The sequence below is a fragment of the Lepisma saccharinum genome, chromosome 8 (genome assembly GCF_977018435.1).
Source record: "Lepisma saccharinum chromosome 8, izLepSacc3.1, whole genome shotgun sequence".
NCBI classification, from domain to species: Eukaryota; Metazoa; Arthropoda; class Insecta; order Zygentoma; family Lepismatidae; genus Lepisma; species Lepisma saccharinum.
In genome coordinates, this window is record NC_139236.1 from 13865115 (window position 1) to 13885714 (window position 20600).

Sequence of the window (20600 nt, forward strand, 5' to 3'; positions counted from 1 at the left end):
ACTCCATTAGTTTGAGAAAATCTAAAATAAGAGGAATTCCTATCCCTGTTCTCGTGTTGATATTTCCTGGCAAATAAGAGGCTGTCACGGTCTATTGCCGCGCTATACATTGAAGAAACAATGCTTTCTAACGACCGCCATGTCGGGTAGATTTCAGTTGTATATTGGCATTTATCTTATTCGTATATTTTCAAGTTAAGAACTTGGATTAAATTATTTATAGTTAATTGTTTTTATAATTCATGTATATATTACGTTTCTTTATATTTTATAATATCATTCACGTATTTTTTTTTTTACTTTCTTTTTCGCGTATTTTTGCAACATTTATTCAGAATTTATAGGATCCCAAATAATATATGCAACGTTTTCATTGTTTTTGAAGCACAAGTTAAATACATTTCTTCTTAATATCGATTTTTGTTCAACAATGTACAAGATTGAAGTAATTTGTCTTCCTTATAAAGTAAATCTTTATTTAATCATTTTTTTTATGTACAAGGGCAAATATGATTTATTTGATAAAATCAGTTTAGTTATTTCTATATAGTTTAATATTGTAATATTATAGCAAAGTATTTCTCCCTCGTTTTGAATAAAATATCGTATTCCTATTGGCTGTTTATGTTAGGAGTAGGGGAACCACGCTTCGTGTTCTTTGCGATGTAAAAACTTCCACGTTGGCATTTTTAATTGTTGCCAACCTTAACTTTAGCTTACTATCGCTAATTAACATTGATGAATTATATAAATTATCAGTTTTTCTTGTGTTATTTTATGTTATGAGTTTGTATTGTAAGTTAGAACAATCTGTTATGCTGCGCCTCGCGCTTGAGGTAGCAGTTGAGGTTTTGCTATTAACTGTGAAGGCGGTGCGCGGACTCTCGTGTTAAATAAATTGCTTATGACTGCCTGCGAGCGTGCATGACTCAATAAATTATAACTTTTAACTTGTGCGAATCAGTATGTACGCGCGCGATTCGTGATTAAAGATTTGGACATTTTAATTATAAAGTATTTGGAATTTTATTTACTGTCACGTGTCGCAATTCGGTGGTTTCCTTCCTGGAGGAATGTGGATCGTCTTAATCCCGATCCCTGAGTAAGAACTGGTGCTCCCAACTGACCAGCCAGAGCAAGGAGCGGTGTGTTGCCAATTCGGCATACCCTGGAGTTACGAGTGGTGGCACGTTGCAGCTTTATACTCCGAAGTCGATACCAAAGGTTCATGGACGTCTGCAGGATTTTTTTTCCAGGGAGGGGCAAGCAGGGTAGTTTTTTTTTTTCAGGGGGGGCAAACAAGGTGCATGTTCCCCCATAACAGTGTTGTCTCCTCAAAAGCCATTGCTTTAATTTGAAGTTATCATGTTCATGCAATAATTAACATTATTATTATAGGTAAAATGCAATTGCGCGATATATATAATTTTTGGTTGACTTTCCTTTTCCAGGTGGGTCGTGCCCTTGCCTCTTTTTCGGACATTCATGCAAAGATTCTATTTTTATTTCGCGTCTACCACTTTCGGTTAATCACGATGATAAAGGATGTGATAGGTGATGGAAGTGGTATAAAGACAAATGACCCATCCATATTTTCTAATCCGACATTAGCCTTCGCAGTGTATTACGCTAACTAATTTGCCACGGGATCGGCTTCTTCGTGTCTGTCTGCTCATCAAATGATTGATTAGTTATTCAAACTATATAGGTAGCAAAGCTATATAAAATAACGAAACAGAAAAAAATCCACTTGACGTCTTGTAGTACTATCATCAACCTACAATTTCATGCTCTCAAATCCACACAGAATGGCCTTCGGGAATAAAGATCGCCCATTTCCTGGTTCAGCTCGAAACAATTCAGGTGCCTTATCGAAGCTGCTCTTGAGCACGCAGGGTTTCTAACCTACTTCGCCGTAATTCAGTTGTTGTATCTTGTTTAATATGATGTATTGTAGAGCCAACCGCAGATTAAATAGGAGGAAAAAGACTTTTTCTGACGGAAAATAAGTTGGCAATGCTGCGAACACCGAGGCATTCTTGATAAGACGCTTGACGAGGGTCGAGAAAACTTTCCTGAAAAAGCGCAACCCCAGTATCGAAGGTCATGCTACACGTGGATTGGCAACTTTCGGGAGCATGCTGTCTGTCTACACAATTCTACCCAAATACCTGTTTGTAAATGAATCTTCTGCTCGCATTTTATTTTTCAAATGTAGTTCTGACATTCTAGTCATTTTGCAATTATTTTTATTTGTTCTTATTTTGCTTTGCTTTTATGTCACTTTTATAATTAATCGAAACTATGAAGATGGATGATAAATAGATTAAATTGATGAAGAGACACCTAAAAAATATATTTACAGACCAGGACTCGAACCCGGAACCTAAAGCGGATAGGTTGGGGGGGGGGGGGGGGGGAGACCGTCAATAACTCCCGGTCACGAACTGGCTTATAATTTTTGTAATTTCTCAGGAGTATTTTTTGTTCTGTTCATGCATAATGCCTGCTTTCGGAAACTTCATTTATAAGTGACACACTTCGTTCGGTGGGGACAAGCCACGAATTGTTTGAGAGGAGGGACAAATCTCGTTCATATACTAGATACGATCATGGACTATACTTGAAATGGCCTCCCCGATGGCGCAGTGGTTTCTTCGTCGCCTAGTAATCAAGGGGCCCCGGGTTCGATACCCGGTGGAGGCACAAGTGGTTCGGATTCCACTTCAAACTGAAGGTCCAGTCCCGATTAGCCTTACTGTGCATAAATTGGACTCAAAACACCAAATCAATCAATCATATACTTGAAATGTGACGTGCTAAACACTACTTTCGGAGATCAGATGGACATGGCAATTTTGATATACAAGTTGCACTTTTTCTACTTAGATTATTTATGTCCAAATTTTATCCTAATAGATAATCTCGCAACAACGCAAAATGTTTAAATTAACTCGAATTCACAATGGCTCATATACAGTGTGTTTATAAATGAACGGTGCGGCTTCAAAAATTAATAATAAATCTATTTATTACCTTGCACGGGCAAAACTTACACCGTAATCAGCAGCAACTGTCCAAGTTTATATAACTATTTTTAAATAAGTATAAAGATAGAAATCGAGAGGGGGCAATTGCCCCTCTGTGCCCCCTTGCAGGTGCTCTTGGCCGTCTGGAAGAAATAGTGCACGAAAGACGTGAAAACTAAATCCATCTTGAGTATCCTTTTGTCTTGCTACTCTTAGATTCTGCAACCTTTCTTTCTATAGTCCAATGTTTGCCTTCCTTACCTCCTAGAATTGATTTCTGTACAAGTTTGAGGGTTAATCTCCCCTGCCCCCTGTGGTTGTGCCACTGCATCTTCTTCCACCGTTGTTGCTTTGTGAACTTTCATCGGCTTCAAAATACTTCATTTTCTTCAAGAGCACAATATCGTTTAATAACCGGCGATATGATTCCTCTACCCTAAATTTCTGGAATAAAGTATAATAAAATAGGGGCATGGAAATCTGGAAGTGGGGCGAGGATGGCCACCTCTCCCCTTTAGAAAACGAATGTCAGCTAAAAGTATATATTTCACACGTATAATTTGATTTGTCATAGTAATTTACATTAATTATTATAATGGGGATGCAGGAATGCGATAATTTCGAATTCAAGTGGTGTTTCTTGAGGGGGCAACACTATTATCGGGTTAATATGCAATTGGATATGGCATATTTCCCTGCGTCTAAAATATCGAAAGATGTCCATGACGAGGGGGGGGGGATTCCCCACCCCTTGCACCCCGTGCGCACGCCTATTGCTACTCATTTCTACACTAGTTGGAAGCTTTATTCAAATTCGAGCCAAAAATGTAATTTAATATTAAATCAGGGTTGTTAAACGTCCACGAACCCATAAATTCTAATGGGTTCTTCTATTGGGTTCCGCAACAAGACCGGAACCTTTTTTATCGCACAGTTTAAATTCGGTTTAAGTTGCGTATTCTTTCATTTCAATATGAAACTTAGACCGTCTTTAAATTGATCCGGAAAGAAGGTCCCTGTGCCGTATTTCAATTGATCAGGAGAAAATGTCCCTGGAACGAATTGAAATACATAAAGAGGCTCTTTACAGTCCAGATCCATTTATGTTTGCTAATATTCCCTGCTGAACCGGAATTGAATTGATTTAAAATTCCTGACCCTTTAACAACCCTGGTTGAAATTAATTTTTTTACAAACAACCATATTTTCACGGCTATTTCACATTAATCCCATACGATATACTGAGTTATTTTTCGCAATGTTCCAATGAAAGGTAAGAGATTTTGGCTATTCCTTTTTCTTCCTTGATGTTAAATAGATTATATTCGTCACGCGCCTATAACGTTCCTAGCTAACATTTGTGAATTGTTCTTTCCTTGTAACGTTAACATCTACCATACTGAATTTATTTACGTTCCTTATGCAGATGGTATGTACCCAACTGCATTTTGTTCCGTTCCGCTACAGTGGTTTACATTTTGTTACATTCCTATGTAACGTTAGTTAACCATATTGCCTTTCACTTCATTCCGTTACGGAGGATTGCATTCATTACGTTCCTATTGTACCGTTATTTACTACCATGTTGCATTTCGTTACGTTTTTGTAACGCTAGTATATACCATATATTGCATTTCGTTACTACGTTCCTTGTAACGGTAGTATATACCATATTGCATATTACGTTATGTTCCAATGTGCTCATTTCGTTACGTTCCTTTATAACGTTAATATCTACCATAATACATTTTGTTACGTTCCTTGTAACGTCAATCTATAACATATTGCATTTCGTTACGTTACATGGGTACCAGCAGCTGAACCATACTCTTCCTCCTACAAAATGGAACGTACCGTGTAACGCAAATTGGGTACGTTACGACTCCCTGGTTGCAACAAGGTGTCTGTAGGACAAAAAAAGAGGGCTAAAAATGCAAGAACAATGATAATATTTGATGCATTACAAGATAGGAAAAGACAGTTTGCACTATTATCGGATAAAAAAAGATATAGATACTCGAGTTTAGACTGCAATTAAAAATTAACTAGTTGACCTACATAAAAACAAGTTTCATCAAAATTTAGCTTATTCAATTCTGCATTAATCAATTCTAACCAATTTATTTTTTTAGTAGGCCTTCAATTTTTTATCGTCATGAGAACAAAAAAAGGGCAGTTCGTTTAGATTTGCAAACTATCGCTATCTTTGAAATTCTGTAAATCAAAAACGGGTTGTCCAATCGTTATGAAATTTTAGTACGGTGCAAGCAGAAAGATTTTAAACACAATTAGTAATTTTCAGGTTTTCAGAATTTCTCAAAAAACAGTTTTTAGCAATTTTCCAAAACAACTTTTTCTTAGTATTGGGTAGTAATCAAATACAATATTGGTCTAGTCTTGAAGCTCTTTGCATCTGTTAGCTTTACTCCGCTGAATAAAAATCTGTATAAAATCAGCTGTTTCCCTTCTGTATGTAATGCGTACTGACTGCATAGAGAACTGGTTCTGCCGAATAAGTTTTTTTTTCTTGCGGGTTTTGCTACATTATCTTGGGAACTATTGGGGCTGCAATGATAATATTATACCATTTTGTAGCTTTTGACTTTACCCTGACATTTCCATGTTTTCCAGATTTTCAAGATGGATAGCAACCCTGCATAGGCAAAACTATACAAATACCATTAATGAATAAAGTGTACAAACAATCATCTTAGTTAAGATTGCAAAAATACATTTGTAACCTAAAGTAACCTAAAAGGAAATACTATAACATGAAAGTGATGTCAGATGCATAAAAAGAAGAAAGCTCTAACTAGTGAACGAAGCAGCCGTTTCCCTTCATGGAAGATCAGGAACTCCTTGGTCATTCTACTCACATGATCTGAAATCACTTTTTGTATCTCTTAACCCATTGTAACCATTTTAACCTTTCATGATGTTTTGCATAAAAAACTTTCAACCACAGAGGTTGATCCAAAAATGGTTTTGGTTAATTTTACGATGTTGTGAGGCACAGCATGAAGTATTTTGGAGAAATTACTCTTGTTATTCAAGATTACTCTAAGGTTTTAATTGATTCTATGTATTTAAAATGTGTCAGGTTTAAACTATCGACAATAAAAAAAGAAAGATTCTTCTAACTAATGCTGTAATTATGAAAAGTGAAGAGTGAAAACAATATCCAGCATGAAATTTTGTTATGGATGATTTAACCAACCGATTTAACCAACCGATTTAACCAACCTGCAACAGCCTGTAGGTGGAATAATTTCTTCAGCAGGTACCTCCTTTCCTCTTTAACAATCAATACTTTCTCTTGTAGTTGGGAGACTTGATCACAGAGGGCAGCATTTTCCTAAAATACACATCATTTCAAGTCACTGAAGTTTTTTCTTTAACCTACAAATTAAGAACCAAACTGAAATATTGCATGAGGAAAAAATGTAGAAACTAACATTTACTTCCACAACTACTACACGCAATTTTCACATGTGCATTTCCTGGCCTTTAACACTCCTTCAAGGCCAGAGCCTACCAAAAAGCCTTTTGATTCATGGAGCAATGCTTCACTTCCTATTTTTTTGCATCCCATTTTTACGTCTTGGGTTAATCATGAATGGAGGAGAGGTTGACTCATTCACTGCATGATTTTTTCAAGGTGTAAGGAAGAATGAATTAAATGTGTTTGTAACTCATCATAACTGTTAATTATGATGTATGTTCCAGAAAACAAGGTTGCACAACTTCTCATCATGCTCTTAAGTTGCACCTGCTTCAAGTCTTTTTCCTCCTTTCTTTCTTTATTTTTGTTTGTTCAAAAATATTACACATGAATACAGGGGAAGAGAAAGTCAAATTGGTTTCAAGTAAATTTTATGCAAAGATAGGCCTATCAAGAGTGGATATGCATTTAACAGTAGATTTTGAACAAGTAAGCGCCACTACCAGCTATCAAAACTGGGACCCCTTGATTCCAAGGTGCCACCATCACCACTATGCCACTAGGGAGGCATACAGGGGAGGAAAGAGTACGAGTGTGAAAATACCAAGTGAGCAAAATCTTATCTAGCGTAAATCCAATTGAAAAATATAAATACCAGGAACACAAGCAGACCTACGCACTCATGAAAGCATTCAGAAATCAGAACTTGACCCTTGTTGCATGGTGCAGCTCCCATTACCTGTAACCTGACTTTCTAATTCAGAATCCACCATTAAACACATCTGCAATTGGCCTCATGAAATTTTTAAGGATGGAAAAGATTGGATTGATCTTGCCCAGGATAGGAATGGATGGAAGGCATGTGTTGCTGCAACTAAAAACCTTCGGGTTTAAGAAGGCTACAGAGTTAGTTAGTTACATAGTTATTGTCATGAACATAAATTTCAAGTGTACTCGCAATTAAAACACATGTCGAAGTGTCAGACTTTTTATAGGATGGACTGATATGGACAGAGTATTAACACCAATAACCAATATTCTGCAGATCCAATACAAAATTGAAAATGTTTATTGAAGAATATGAATAGTTCATTAATCTCCTATTTCATGTACATATATGAAATATGTTTACAACAAAATGATGGAATTTTGCACTAAATTACACAGGGCCGCAAATTAAATTCAATTTAATGTTGATTTTTGTTTAATAGGTGAACTTTCTTATTTGTGCCATGCTGATCACGAATATGAAAATCAAATTTCAAAATTTGTGCTTTGTCCAATATTGCATACTGTTTTATTATAATTTTTCTTTTCTTCAATCAGAATAAGTAGCTTATCACACTAAATGCATCAACATGTTTATTTTAAAATGAATATAGACAGACACAAAGGACCCATATAATATAGAAAACGACATATAGCAGTATATAATATACACACAAGAAAAACATTACACAATACATATTTTTCAGTTCTGTTTAGCACGCTTTCTTCTGTAAGCTTTCCTAACTTTCTTGTGATTTTCTTCTGGCGTTTCTCTGTACAATGCCCAACAGTAGTCAGCCATCATGCTAACACTTAAATGTCCCTGATACCTTTTCTCCATATCCCTCATGTCCTGATGGAACCATTCGCCTTATTCTTCACTTAATTCACCAAGATTTTGTGGAAAGTTATCAAGGTGTGAATGCAAAAAATGTAATTTGAGATTCATGTTGCAACCCAGCTCTTGAAATTTAAGTAACATATTCTCAACAACTTCTCTGTAATCAGGACTTTAGTGGTTCCCCAAGAAGTTCAACACTACACTTTTAAATGCTATCCAAGCATCTGTTTCAGCTACAGTCATTGTTTCCTCGAAGTCTTTATCATTCATTAATTTCCTAATGTCTGGTAAAACAGAAACACCTTCTTTCACTTTGCCGTACGACAGGGATGGAAATGTGTTGCATATGAACTGGAAACTTGTCCTTCCTTGTTAAGTGCCTTCACAAATTGTTTAATCAGCCCTAATTTGATATGAAGAGGAGGAAGTACAACTTTCTCAGGACTGACTAAAAGTTGTTGTATGATGTTCTTTGAACTCGGGTTCAACGTTTTCCGTATTGGCCATTCTTTTCTTTCCCAGTTGTAATATCGTGCCCTACTATCCCACTCACCATTTTCATATATCCACGTTGTAGTCCAAGTAAAATGCTCAAAACTTTAGGATCACCACACACCAACCAACTGTGGTCCTCATATTTAATTTTATTAAGAACAAGTTGCATATTGCTGTAGGTTTCTTTTAGTGACACAGAATGAGCAATATTACATATTCCATTATGTAACAGAACAAATTTTAAACTTGTTTTATTCGAGTCAATGAATAGCCTCCAATCAGTTCAAAGACAAGGCAAATTTAACTTAGTCAGCAAACCGGACACATCACAACAAAACACAAGAAAATCTTGTTTCGAGAAATAAGGCACAAACTCTTTTTCTCGGTGTCTGTACCAGGAAAATGTTGTTCCACAAGCCAGCAAGTTATTTTCGTTAAGTTTTGAACCAAGAAGCTCAGCTGATTCTTTAGATAAATTTAGGTCTCTAACTAAATCATTGAGTTCGCTTTGAGTGAACGGTATAGGGTCACAAGATCCGTGAGGGGGTCATAAATGTCATCTTCCATTTCACTTCCTTCCACCGAATCACTAAGTGAACCAGGATCACTTACACACTCAAGACTTGATGGAGGTGTCGGTACAGGCAAGTCTGGACCGTGCAACACAGGTCACATTGCAGAGGGAATATTGGGATACACTATCCTCTTCTTGTTTCTAATATTTCGATCTACAATTTCACAGGAACAGAAGTAACAATCATTGCTGTGATCCTGAGGCTCCCTCCACACCATAGGTATTGCAAATGGCATAGATGGCCGCTTTCCCGTGCTCCAGTTAAGTAAAGATTCCACACATGATCTACATACCTTGTGTGGGGCCCAAGATCTATCTTGATCTCCTACTTTCATTTTAAAGTATGTAATTTTCTGTCTCTGTACCCGGGGAACACATTCACCGCAGATGTAGCAAAACATATCTCGGCTATTCAGACAACCAGGAGATGCCACGGCCACACCATGCAAATTAGGACTTTTGAGAGTTACATATAAAATTAATTTCAAATGATATATCAATGTTTTACATAGTATTATTTTCAGCATTTAGGCAAGAAACACATTAATTAATTTAAATAAAACAAAACTTCCCTGTATTTAAAGCTTGTTCGTCTTTGTTACTTGTTGAATAATTTTGAAACGTACCAGTGACATCTAGCAACAATCACTTCAATTGCATTGAAATGTGCATACCACAACCCACATATAAAAATCGTGAATTGTAAAAAAATCTTGCATGATGTGAGAAAACTAATGCCAGTTTCACCATCAGCAAGTTCAAATGCATGTAAAACACCCAAAATTATAAAAACAACAGAACCCATACGGCCCTGTGTTATCTGCAATTTTACCAATATATGTCTATTTACTCTGATAAGCTTACTTTTCATTTTTCAGCATAAATTTTTCTAGCGGTCGATTTCACCAACTGTCTGGTGGCTTCGTAGGGTGTGTACTGTCTTGTTGCAGGTGGTGTGGTTCCTTCTTCTTCCGCTTCTGCTTGTAGCGGCGCTAGTTGACGTGGTTCTTTCACTTTCTGCTCTTCTCATGTGGGTGTAGTGCTTTCTTCTTGTACCACGCATCGGTGTTTTGGTGCAGTATGCGAGGGTTCCCGGTCTCGTCATCTGCTTTCACAAAAAAGTTCACCTGTGCATGCGAACAAGCACCATTCCACGAAAGCAGAGGAAACCGGAAACCGTCACGTACAGTGCCAAAAGCTCAATGTGTGGTAAAAGAAGGAAGCACTACACCCACACGAGAATTGCAGAAAGTGAAAGGACCGCGTCAACTAGCGCTGCCACGAGCACAAGCGGAAAAAGAAGGAACCCCGCCCACCAGACAGGTGGCGAAATCGATTGCAAGAAAAGTTTGCATGGAAAGAATGAAAAGTAAGCTTATTAGAGTAAATTACCTATCTCGGCGTAACCGCCAAACAGATATCTTTAGATACAATATATGCCTATGTCAGCCAATGCAAAGAGTTTCCTGATTAATGTGTTTAGAAGTATACACAAATAACATAAATTTCTACAGGGTTTTGATGGCATACTGGATACAAATTTAAAAAAGATATGGTGAAACTCCCTGAGCCATGGAGCTACTTCACACATTTGAAAAATGCTTTGTGAGTTTCAAAAGATAATTTCATTGTTTATAATTTCTTGGTATATAAAAGATTTAAGATGTAAAGAAATTATTCTCATTTAACCTTTTCAAGATGGTTGGTTTCAAGTGAAATTACCAGTTGGTAGGAAATAACACATCGTTTCTAAAAAACAACAGATGAAGTTTCAATTGTTTTTTTGTTCATTTATACACATATGAAAGTATGACATACTGAAATCAAAAACAATACATTTATTGTTACTAATTTTACCACACACATTTTTAAAATGTATATCTTTTGAAAGAAAAAATATGCAGTTATTAAAATCAAACATAACATGAATACTGTGACACTAAAAAAACTTCTTATGTCAGGTGCCGGCAACATATTTGTTAAAAACGATAAAAAACACACAAACAGCACAATAAAAACACTTTAAGAGTTCTTCCAAGCTTTTGATTCCATCTTGGAATCTTCATAAGGACTGGTCGAGAGATGAAAAAGGGACGCGGTTGAAGTTCTGCTGGTACCACTCACTCTGTGACATGCTGTGACACAGCAAGTAGCCACAGCGGAACTTCAACCGCATCCATGTTGTAGTCTCTCGACCAGCCCTGATGATGATTCCAAGATGGAATCAAAAGCTTGGAAGAACTCCTAAAGTGTTTTTATTGAGCTGTTGGTGTGTTTCCTTATTGTTTTTAACAAACATGAATACTGTGTTACTTTTCAACCACTGTTCCTTGTTGATGTTTTACTTTCACATGTAACAATGATGAAAATTAAAAAAAAATGTTTTCTTGCAAATACAATTTCTTAAGTAAATATTGCACTTGAAAACTAATTTTTCTTGCAAGTTTTGTAAATGTGACTTGCAGCACTTGTAATAGTGTACGTGGATACAAAATCAGCTCCGAGTAAGCCAGTAAACCCAGCAATGTGTATTATGGGTGTGACGTCATTCTGGATCTGGCAGAGCTGGGTGTCGGTGACCTTGACTGCCAGATGCTGATGTTCGTGTCTGGATGAGAAAAGCTTTATTGCACAAGCAGATGTGCCTTCCTGAACATAATCAAGAAAACATTAGCCTTCTCTTCCAAAATCATAGAGTTGGGGATGGGGGAGGGGGTGCAATCATCCAGGGTTCCATGTGTTGGAATGAAATAATACGCTCCCGTAACCTTTGTACAAAGGATGATAAATCACTACCGTTCCAGCTTTGAACTATGGGCCTGAGTATGTTTTCCCATGTTTTTTTCATATTCGCAAATGGAGATTACATCCTTGAAGAGTGGTCTTTTGTTTTGTTTCCTTGCAAATTTGGTACATCCATAGGGTTGATGTTTGAAGTGAATTTCAGGGACATGTTTTCTCAGCTGTTTTTTTTCTCCTTTTTTTGTAATTGCACTAGCTTTTGGTTTCCAGTGTTTTTGTTTTCACTGTGTTTGTTATTCACAGAATGCCAATGAAGCTTTGTTTGACTGTATACAGGTATACATACTACAGAATGGTTTCTTGTTTTACTTTTTTGGGGGTGAGATAGCAGGAGTCCAGCAGGAAACCTCCAATTTTCTAAGTTACCAAAATGATGATTTCTTTTTTTAAAAAATTGGGGGATGGGGATTACATGTCATCAAAGAGTGTTCTTTTGTCATGCTTCATGCTAATTTGGTGCATCGAGCATATAGATGTGATGTTAGAACTGATTTTCAGAAACTCTATTCTGTAGGCTGCATTTGTGTACATTATTATTTCTCCCTGAAAAAGTAACTACCTATTTTCAACTCAACTTGGAATAGTTGTAGCAATATGCCACTGCTACACTCTACATTTTAAATTCATTTTGGCCTATCGTAGAGATGTCCATTTGACTTCGGCTTCACGAGGCCCGGCCTCCGAACTCCATCTCGGCCTCAGGCTCTGAACTCCATCTTAGACTCCAGCCTCACAGGGCCTCAGCCTCCGAGCTCAAGGTCAGTCTCCGAACTCTATCTCGGACTCCGGCCTCAGCCTACGAGCTCAAAGCCAGCCTCCGAACTCCATGTGGGACTCCAGCCTCCGAACTCCAACTCTGCCTATGGCCTCACATGGCCTCGGCCTCAGCCTCACAAGTCTCTTGGAGGCTGAGGCCAGACATCTTTGTTTCTGACTACTCTGAAAATCTTTCCAGGACAGAGTTTGTTTTTAAGTTTTTCAAAAAGAAGGGTAAATGGTGAACAATGGATACTGTGACGAGCCATCATTTCACACATGGTCGTAACTTGGGACCAAACATCGGGAGGCGGGGGAATCGAATAGAGGGCTCAACTTTTATAGGAAAAAGCAAAACCAAAAAGTTTCCATTCCATTAGAATAGCATCCAGGACTAGTGTCCTACATTTCAGAAATCATAAATTTGCTCATTATTTCTTTTCTTGCTCAGGTCCCAGGTCAACAAAATATCCTTAACTTGTAAACGTTAAGAAACTTGTGAAAAATTTAGTGGCCTCATATTGCATACAGAGAATTACACTAATTCAAACGATATTATTTATTCTAAAATTTCATGCACATGCACAGATAAACAGGTCATATACTCGTACAAATATAAAATAATGCAAATGCTTTAGGTTAACCAGGTTATGTTATCCTCCCTTTCCTACAAATAAGGATTTAATGCAAACTATTGTGAATTATTTGTGAATCATTTGTGCACAATTAGCAGAATAGATAACACAAGTTTGTTTTTTCAGAGAATTTTTTTAAAAAATATCCTTTAAAACATTTTTTTGATTAAAAGTGTGCAAATTGTTTAATTTTTCATTGTGAACAATGGTACATTCAATTGAGGCATTTGCTCAAATTGGCGTGATCAATAACATAATTCTTTATGCCAGAATTACTTTAACTGGCGATTTCCTGCAAACATGAATTTCGTTCAAAATAGTATTAATAGTTTGTGAAGCTTCAATGCACTTTTATGAATAAATTGTAATTCTAAATTATAAACTGCAATGCTAATGCAGTTTCCTGGTGACGAATGGGAAACTGGATACATCGGGGAATCCAGACACATCGAGAAATCTGGACACATCGGGAAATCCGGACACATCAGGGGACACTAACAAGCCAGGGAATCCAGACACTCCAGGGAACCTGGACAAAACTGACCAGAAGATAGCCATCCTGCCTTACATCGGAAATCTCTCCAGAATTATAAGCCGAATTCTCAAGAACATAACATAAAAACCATTCACAAACCACCTCCGAAGATCAGAAGTCTACTACACAAACCCCAAGGATGAGTTAGGACTCAAAACAACGAGAGTCTACCGTATTACCTGCAAATGCAGGAAAGCATACATTGGGTAGGACAATAGAACAGCACTATAAAGAACACCAAAGCTACATCAAGTATTTCCATCCTGAAAAGTCGGGACTAGCAGAACATTCAATCAACGATGAACATATACCAGATTTCAGCCACACAGAAATTATAGCCAAAACTTCAAACTACTGGGACCGCATCATCAAGGAAGCAATAGCCATTCGTGAAGAAAAAGATAATTTTAATCGTGACATGGGGCTCGAACTGGACCCAGCTTGGTTAGTGATACTTCACAAGGGATGGTTTGCTCTTGAAATGTTTCATATTGTATGCATTAGAAACGATAAAACATCACAGTACACGACTTGATTTTTCCTCTGAATTTCCGAACCGACCTTGGCCCTACTTCAGGGGGAGGGGGGGATGAGTCGTGGGAGAGTCAAAACTGGGTTAGAATAGTTAAAAGGGATTAAAAAGTATAAACATTTGCTGTCCTGATCATGTTTCTAGGCAAAGAGTGGCTGACTGTTTCAGAGACATAATAGGACAGCAAGTCTTTATACTTTCGAATCCCTTTTAACTACTTTAATCATCTCCCATTCCTGAAATAGGACCAAGGCTGGTCAGAAAATTCGACAATAGACGGTACATATTGTACATATCTATTTGTTTAATATGATGATAACACGTGGCATAAACACCAACTTTATTATTCAAATGATTTTGTACATGAATTCCTGATAAAATTACAATGCATATTTGCAATGAGCAGCCAATCATCAAGGCATGCTGGTTACAAGGTTATGGCAAAGTGTAACCTCGATTTCATGGAACCAAACATGGATTATCTGTTTCATGAGTTCCCTCCTATTCGAAAATGTCTTGTTACGCAGTCTTCTGCTCATAATGTCCCACAAATTGTCAATGGGATTCATGTCAGGCGAGTTTGGAGGCCACCAGTGTCTCGAAATACTCATGTCCTTGAACCACGTATTGACGATTTTTGCTCGGTGACATGAAGCATTATCGTCCTGAAAAACAAAGTAGTCTATATTTTCTCCAGAAAAGTAGTCTCTAGCTGTTGTAAGAACTTTACGTTCCAGAATTTGAAGATATTTTCGTGCATCAACTGACCCTTCACTTATCTTCATCCTTCCGACGCCTTGAGCAGTAAAGCAAGCCCACACCATCACTCCGCCACTGATTTTTTGCGTCTCTGAAACAAGTTCAAGTTCCTCGCCCTTTCGCATCCACAATTTCACACCACCACTGTTTCCCACTATTCTAAATCTCTTTTCGTCGGAGAAAATGACGTGCTTCCACTCGTCTTCAGTCCAACTTGAATATCGCCTCACAAACTCACATCTAGCTGCCCTGTGTGATTGTGTCAGCTTCTGTTTCTTATGCGGTTTCTTCTTCCCAATACCCACTTCGCGCAGTCGAGACAATACAGTTCTATGGCTGACTGCAATTCCAAGGTCATTTCCAATTACAGAAGAGAGTTGGCAGGAACTCATTCCTCGATTCTGCAGTGCTGTTGTTTTCATTTTCCGATCTATCACACTGTTGCTGAAGTGACGATTTGTTATGCTGGTTTTGCTTGTGAATTACTCTTCCTGCTGTTGAATGGTGGATTTTTAGTACTCCGCCGATTTCCCTGAGATTTACCTTCGCTGTGCAAAGTAAGAATTTTGCCTTGCTTAGATGGCAACAAGTCACATTTCTTACCCATTTTACTTGTTTCGAGTCCATACACAGCAACAATATCACACAAAAACAATGCTACACAACAACAATACTGCCACTTGACACTGTACAAACAATGAGAAAGCACAGAACAGTCACCATCTGGTGGGAATATTACTGATACACAAACATTTGACTAGCGCCGTTCGTGACCACATGTGTTACAGATAATGCAATGAAACTATCCTCCTCTTCCTTTCCTTTTATTTCATTTCAAGCAGACCGAGACTATGGTTTTCTGTGTAAGTTACTGTGAGAATTCAGGTGTCGCTATTTTTTCTTTACAGAGTGTATAAACTCTAAGAGATAATTTAAATAATGATCTGTAATGAATAAATTGTAGAAATATTGAATGTGATGTATCTGGCCATTAATGTGCTCAACAGCAAGTAACAATAAATTATTATTATTATTGTAACATTTCCATAACTTACACAAAATAGATGAAAGGATCTCATGACAACATAAGTAAGTAATCAATTTATATAAAACTTCACCAAGTTTTAAATAACTTAATACTATATTTAAAATATTAATTATTGTTATAGGGTCATTCCACATCAAGTGAGCTAATTGATCCCACCAACATATCTCAGATTTTGGTCAATTTTACCTACAGAAACATTAAGGTGTTACAAAAATGTCAAAATTTTACATTCCTAAATTGAATTGATTGGAGAGATAGACCCTCTGTACAAGGAGGGGCAAGTTGTGTTACACCCAGCAAAGAAAAACATGCCATATTTAGGTACTGATAAAATTGAGACTAGATTTGCTGGGGATCTAATAACTGGTAGTCCTATAAATTTTATTCTGCTGATTCTAACAAAAAAAAATAAACATTCTGTATGCTAGAGCAAATTATAAATCTTTGCTCAAAGTGTGCATAAAATTTTGTTGCAATTTATCATAGAAGATTTTGACCTGATTAAAAGCAGAAAATAGAAAAAAGAAGTTACCAGGCTTGATATTTTAAACATGCTTTATTTACACTTCATGTTATGTTGGTAAAATTTTAACTTGTGAATACAGGACGCAGTTTCACAGCATTATGTAAAGTTGGCAACTTGATTGCACATGGTAAAATTCACTACTTTTCAAGGTCAATTTAATAAAAAGAGTCCACCTGAATTTGCAGGCAATCACTCTACGCAGATGGATTTGACATAGTTCCACATTCTAAGTTCTGAGACATATTGCACTGAATGTTGCAGAACCCACCTCCACCGGAAGTAATCTTTCCCAATCACACAATACACCCTGGACTGCATTTTGCAGACTCTGATGTCTAGATTCACAGCCATAATTCTCTGTGGGGCTTGTGCTCCATGCTGTCCGTGTGTGTTTGTGATTGTCCCTTCATTGATTTCATCTTATCACAATTCATCCTCATTTTCGTGATTAGCCACATGTGGCAGAAAAGCTAAGTAAAATAAAGCAAATCAATCTATAAACTTTCCTATTGTTCATAGTGAAATGGAATGGTATTCAAACTGTGCAGTGTGCCAGCCTGGGGAGACACCTAACTTTTAAAATGTAGTAATAAAACAATATCAATATAATCTTCTGTATTATTGCAAATCACGTTGCTTGTCCGCTGCGAATGTCATCTCCTACATTATTAAACTGAGGCAGGAACTGCACTCGTACCTTGTAGAAGAAAACCATGCCAATGCTGAAAACGTCGTTCATAGTGCCTTTGTCCAGAAGTCGGCATACCTTTCCGATATTTTGCACAAACCTAATGCTCGGACGTATCTCTACAAGGAAATGATGTCCACATCATGCACCTATCACATGAGTTGTCAGCATTCAAAAGGAACTTTCTGCTGTGGAACAGAAAGACTAAAGATGAAAACATTGCTGATTGCTTCCCAACATTGAGCATGTCGTAAAAAGAAACAGGACTACAATTAAATGAAGGAATCAAATTTGTATTTGTGTTTGTATTTGTGTGACATTGCAACAACTTCCTCTCCACTTTGAAAAGTGCTTTCCCCAGGACACACAGCCAACTGGGATCAGGGGTCCATTCAATACAGACTCTCCATCAATTACCACAGCAGAAGAGGAGCAGCTCATTGATCTTTCCTCAGCCAACACAGCGAAGACCATGTTTCCATCTGCAAGACGCATCCCCGATAGTGCAGTGGTTGCGTCATTGCCCTGTAATCAAGGGGTCTTGGGTTCGATACCCGGTGAAGGCTCATTGTGGTTTGGATTCCACTTTAAACTGTAGGTCCAGTCCTGATTAGCCTTACTGTGCATAAAGTGGACTTAAAACACTAAATCAATCAATCAATCAATTCTATCTGAAAGACTGCCTCAATGTTAGTGCTCCGTCAGGGATGAGTATCCATAGTTAAGTAAGAGGGCCTTCCATATTGTGTGTCAAACTGGACTTTCAGCCATGACAAAAATCAAGTCCAAATACTAATCAACAGTTAATATCAAGAATGAGATGGGCCTTGCAATTTCTAAATATCTACAAGATTTGACAAACTGTGTGATGCCACTGACTTTAATAAAAATTGCAATATGGCTGCAAAACATCTATTATCCAGTTTTTCTTAACCCGTGGCACAACAGCCCATTGAGGGTCCAGGCCTACCTACCAACTGCCAGCCTCACACCCACCTATTCCTACTCACTCACTCATCTGAGGTGGGAGATCATCCAACCCGTTACGGGGAGATGCGTGGTCAGCATGACGAGTCCCAAGTTGTTGTAGGTTTTCATGGCCAGGTTACCTTACTCATTCGTAGCTCCCCAATTTCCTCATGGTGGTGGGTGGTCACCAGTCCCCTGCACAGGTTGAAATCTCAGGAAAAACGTTGTTACGATTCCCCCAGGAGACTCGAACTTGCACGCACCCTGTAGCCGGAGCATGCTTTAGACCACACGGCCACGGTTTTTCATTACTTATGTGTGTACCAACAGTAAATAAGCACATGAAGATATTTTGTGTTTGTCTTTCATGGTCCCACGTATTTATTAATTTATTGAGGGGAGGCAGGCACTTGCAGATTATGGCAGCTAAAGGGAGCCACAACAGCAAAAAGTTTGGAAATCCCTGGGGTAATATAATATGAAAATACTTACAAACACCATATTCTTAATGACTCTCTTCAGTTTCCTGTACTTCTTTTTGTATTTGGAATTTGAGGCATGATCAATGCCCACTTCATAGTAGTGGCTGTAGGCCATTTGATGATCTTCAGGTGGATTGTGACACCTACACTTGCCCAGTAGATGCTGAAAAAAGAGAGAAAAGAATTAATGATTATATTATTTTGAACCAATTTTGATAGCAATATTTACACAAATCTGATGTATGTGAATAGCAATAGAACAAGCAATAAAGAAAAATAACAGAGGATGCATATCAGTTAACAACATAATAGATCATTTCATGGTAAGTGACAATAAGGAAACTACTAAACATTTAGCAGACAGAGGGGGGGGGGGGAGAGAGAGAGAGAGAGAGAGAGAGAGAGAGAGAGAGAAGAAAATCAAAATGTTATGCAAAAATTCATATTTGCAGCTCCTACGGCTACCACCATAGATCAAAGAGAATGAAAAATGCCGTATATGGCAGTGGTATGTTCCTACAACCATGCCTAGTCATGATGAAAATTGGCAGATATTTCTTAGGGAAAAAATAGTAAAAATGTATGGGAAAAGCTGTGTACCCCTTTGATGAAATGGAATTCCTGAAATCAGTTCTAGCGTCAACCGTTGGATACACCAAATTTGCAGGGAAGCATGACAAAATACTCCCCATCTCCCAATTTTGAAAAACAAAGAAAAAATGCATCTAATTTGAAAAACACTAATTTTCACATAATTTTGATAATTTGAGTCTCTCACTGAACTCCTAATTGCTGCATGTTATAAACAACTTTGTTTTTAATTTTTCATTATTACATGTTAAAATGTATCAGCAGTGTTATATTTTAAATAACATTCCATAACTTTCCTAGAAAAAACTGACATTTTCAAAAACGTGTTTCTTAAAAATAGTAACAATAGTTTTCAAGAAATGACATTAAACACATGGTGCTGATTTTGTTGGAAATCAGCCATCACAAAGCACATAATTTGGGTTCTTTCGTTTGAAACCAGCACAGCGCTAAAGGTTAAAGAACTGAAATAATGTTCTGTAGTGTGAAAAAATATGTAATACTTTGGAAAAAATTGTAATAGTCATAACTCTGTAAACGTAATGCACTTCAAAAACTTCTGATATGGGCTTAAAAACACTAACTTTTTACAGTAAAAATCCAAAATGTATGTGTACCAAATCTGTCGAATGTTAAAGGAATCCAATTTGTGAATGAAACCTATTAAAATAATTTCCACGTGTATGCACTTCAGAACAACAGATCTTCATAATTACAGGTTTTCAGGTGTAAACATAATGGTCGTGTAATTAACCCCGGTAAGTGCTGCTTTCCAGTAATTCGTTCTAGCGCTGCCTTAAATAAAATTCAACTAAATGGGTTATCAATTAATATTAATGATGTGAGGGTCCCACACTGCACAATTGTTAAGAACTTAGGCGTAATATTTTGTTAAGAACTTAGGCGTAATATTTGATCAGAAACTTGATTCGCAAAACCACGTAACATCTTAAAGTTCAAAAGCCTATGGTATACTTAGGTCACTCTATAAACCATCACACTTACTTTGAACTCATGTTAAATTCCATCTTATGCAATCTCTCGTTCTTCCCATCTTCGATTACTGTGACATTGTTTACGGTGTTAATTTAACAAAAAAGAATGCTAAAATTGTACAAAAAGACAGAA

At 37.3% G+C, this 20600-nt stretch overlaps 1 protein-coding gene across 1 annotated transcript in view; it reads right to left on the reverse strand.

Annotated features, from left to right (window-relative positions):
* Positions 1-20600, reverse strand: part of LOC145991372 (transforming growth factor beta regulator 1) — a 95545-nt gene that overhangs the window by 64170 nt on the left and 10775 nt on the right. Inside the window, exons 2-3 of the mRNA XM_083127365.1 lie at positions 18892-19044; positions 6273-6384 (exon numbers count right to left, since the gene is read on the reverse strand). Of these exons, the coding sequence (XP_082983491.1) occupies positions 6273-6384; positions 18892-18996 (217 nt within the window). The 5' untranslated portion in view covers positions 18997-19044. The remainder of the gene's footprint in view (positions 1-6272; positions 6385-18891; positions 19045-20600) is intronic.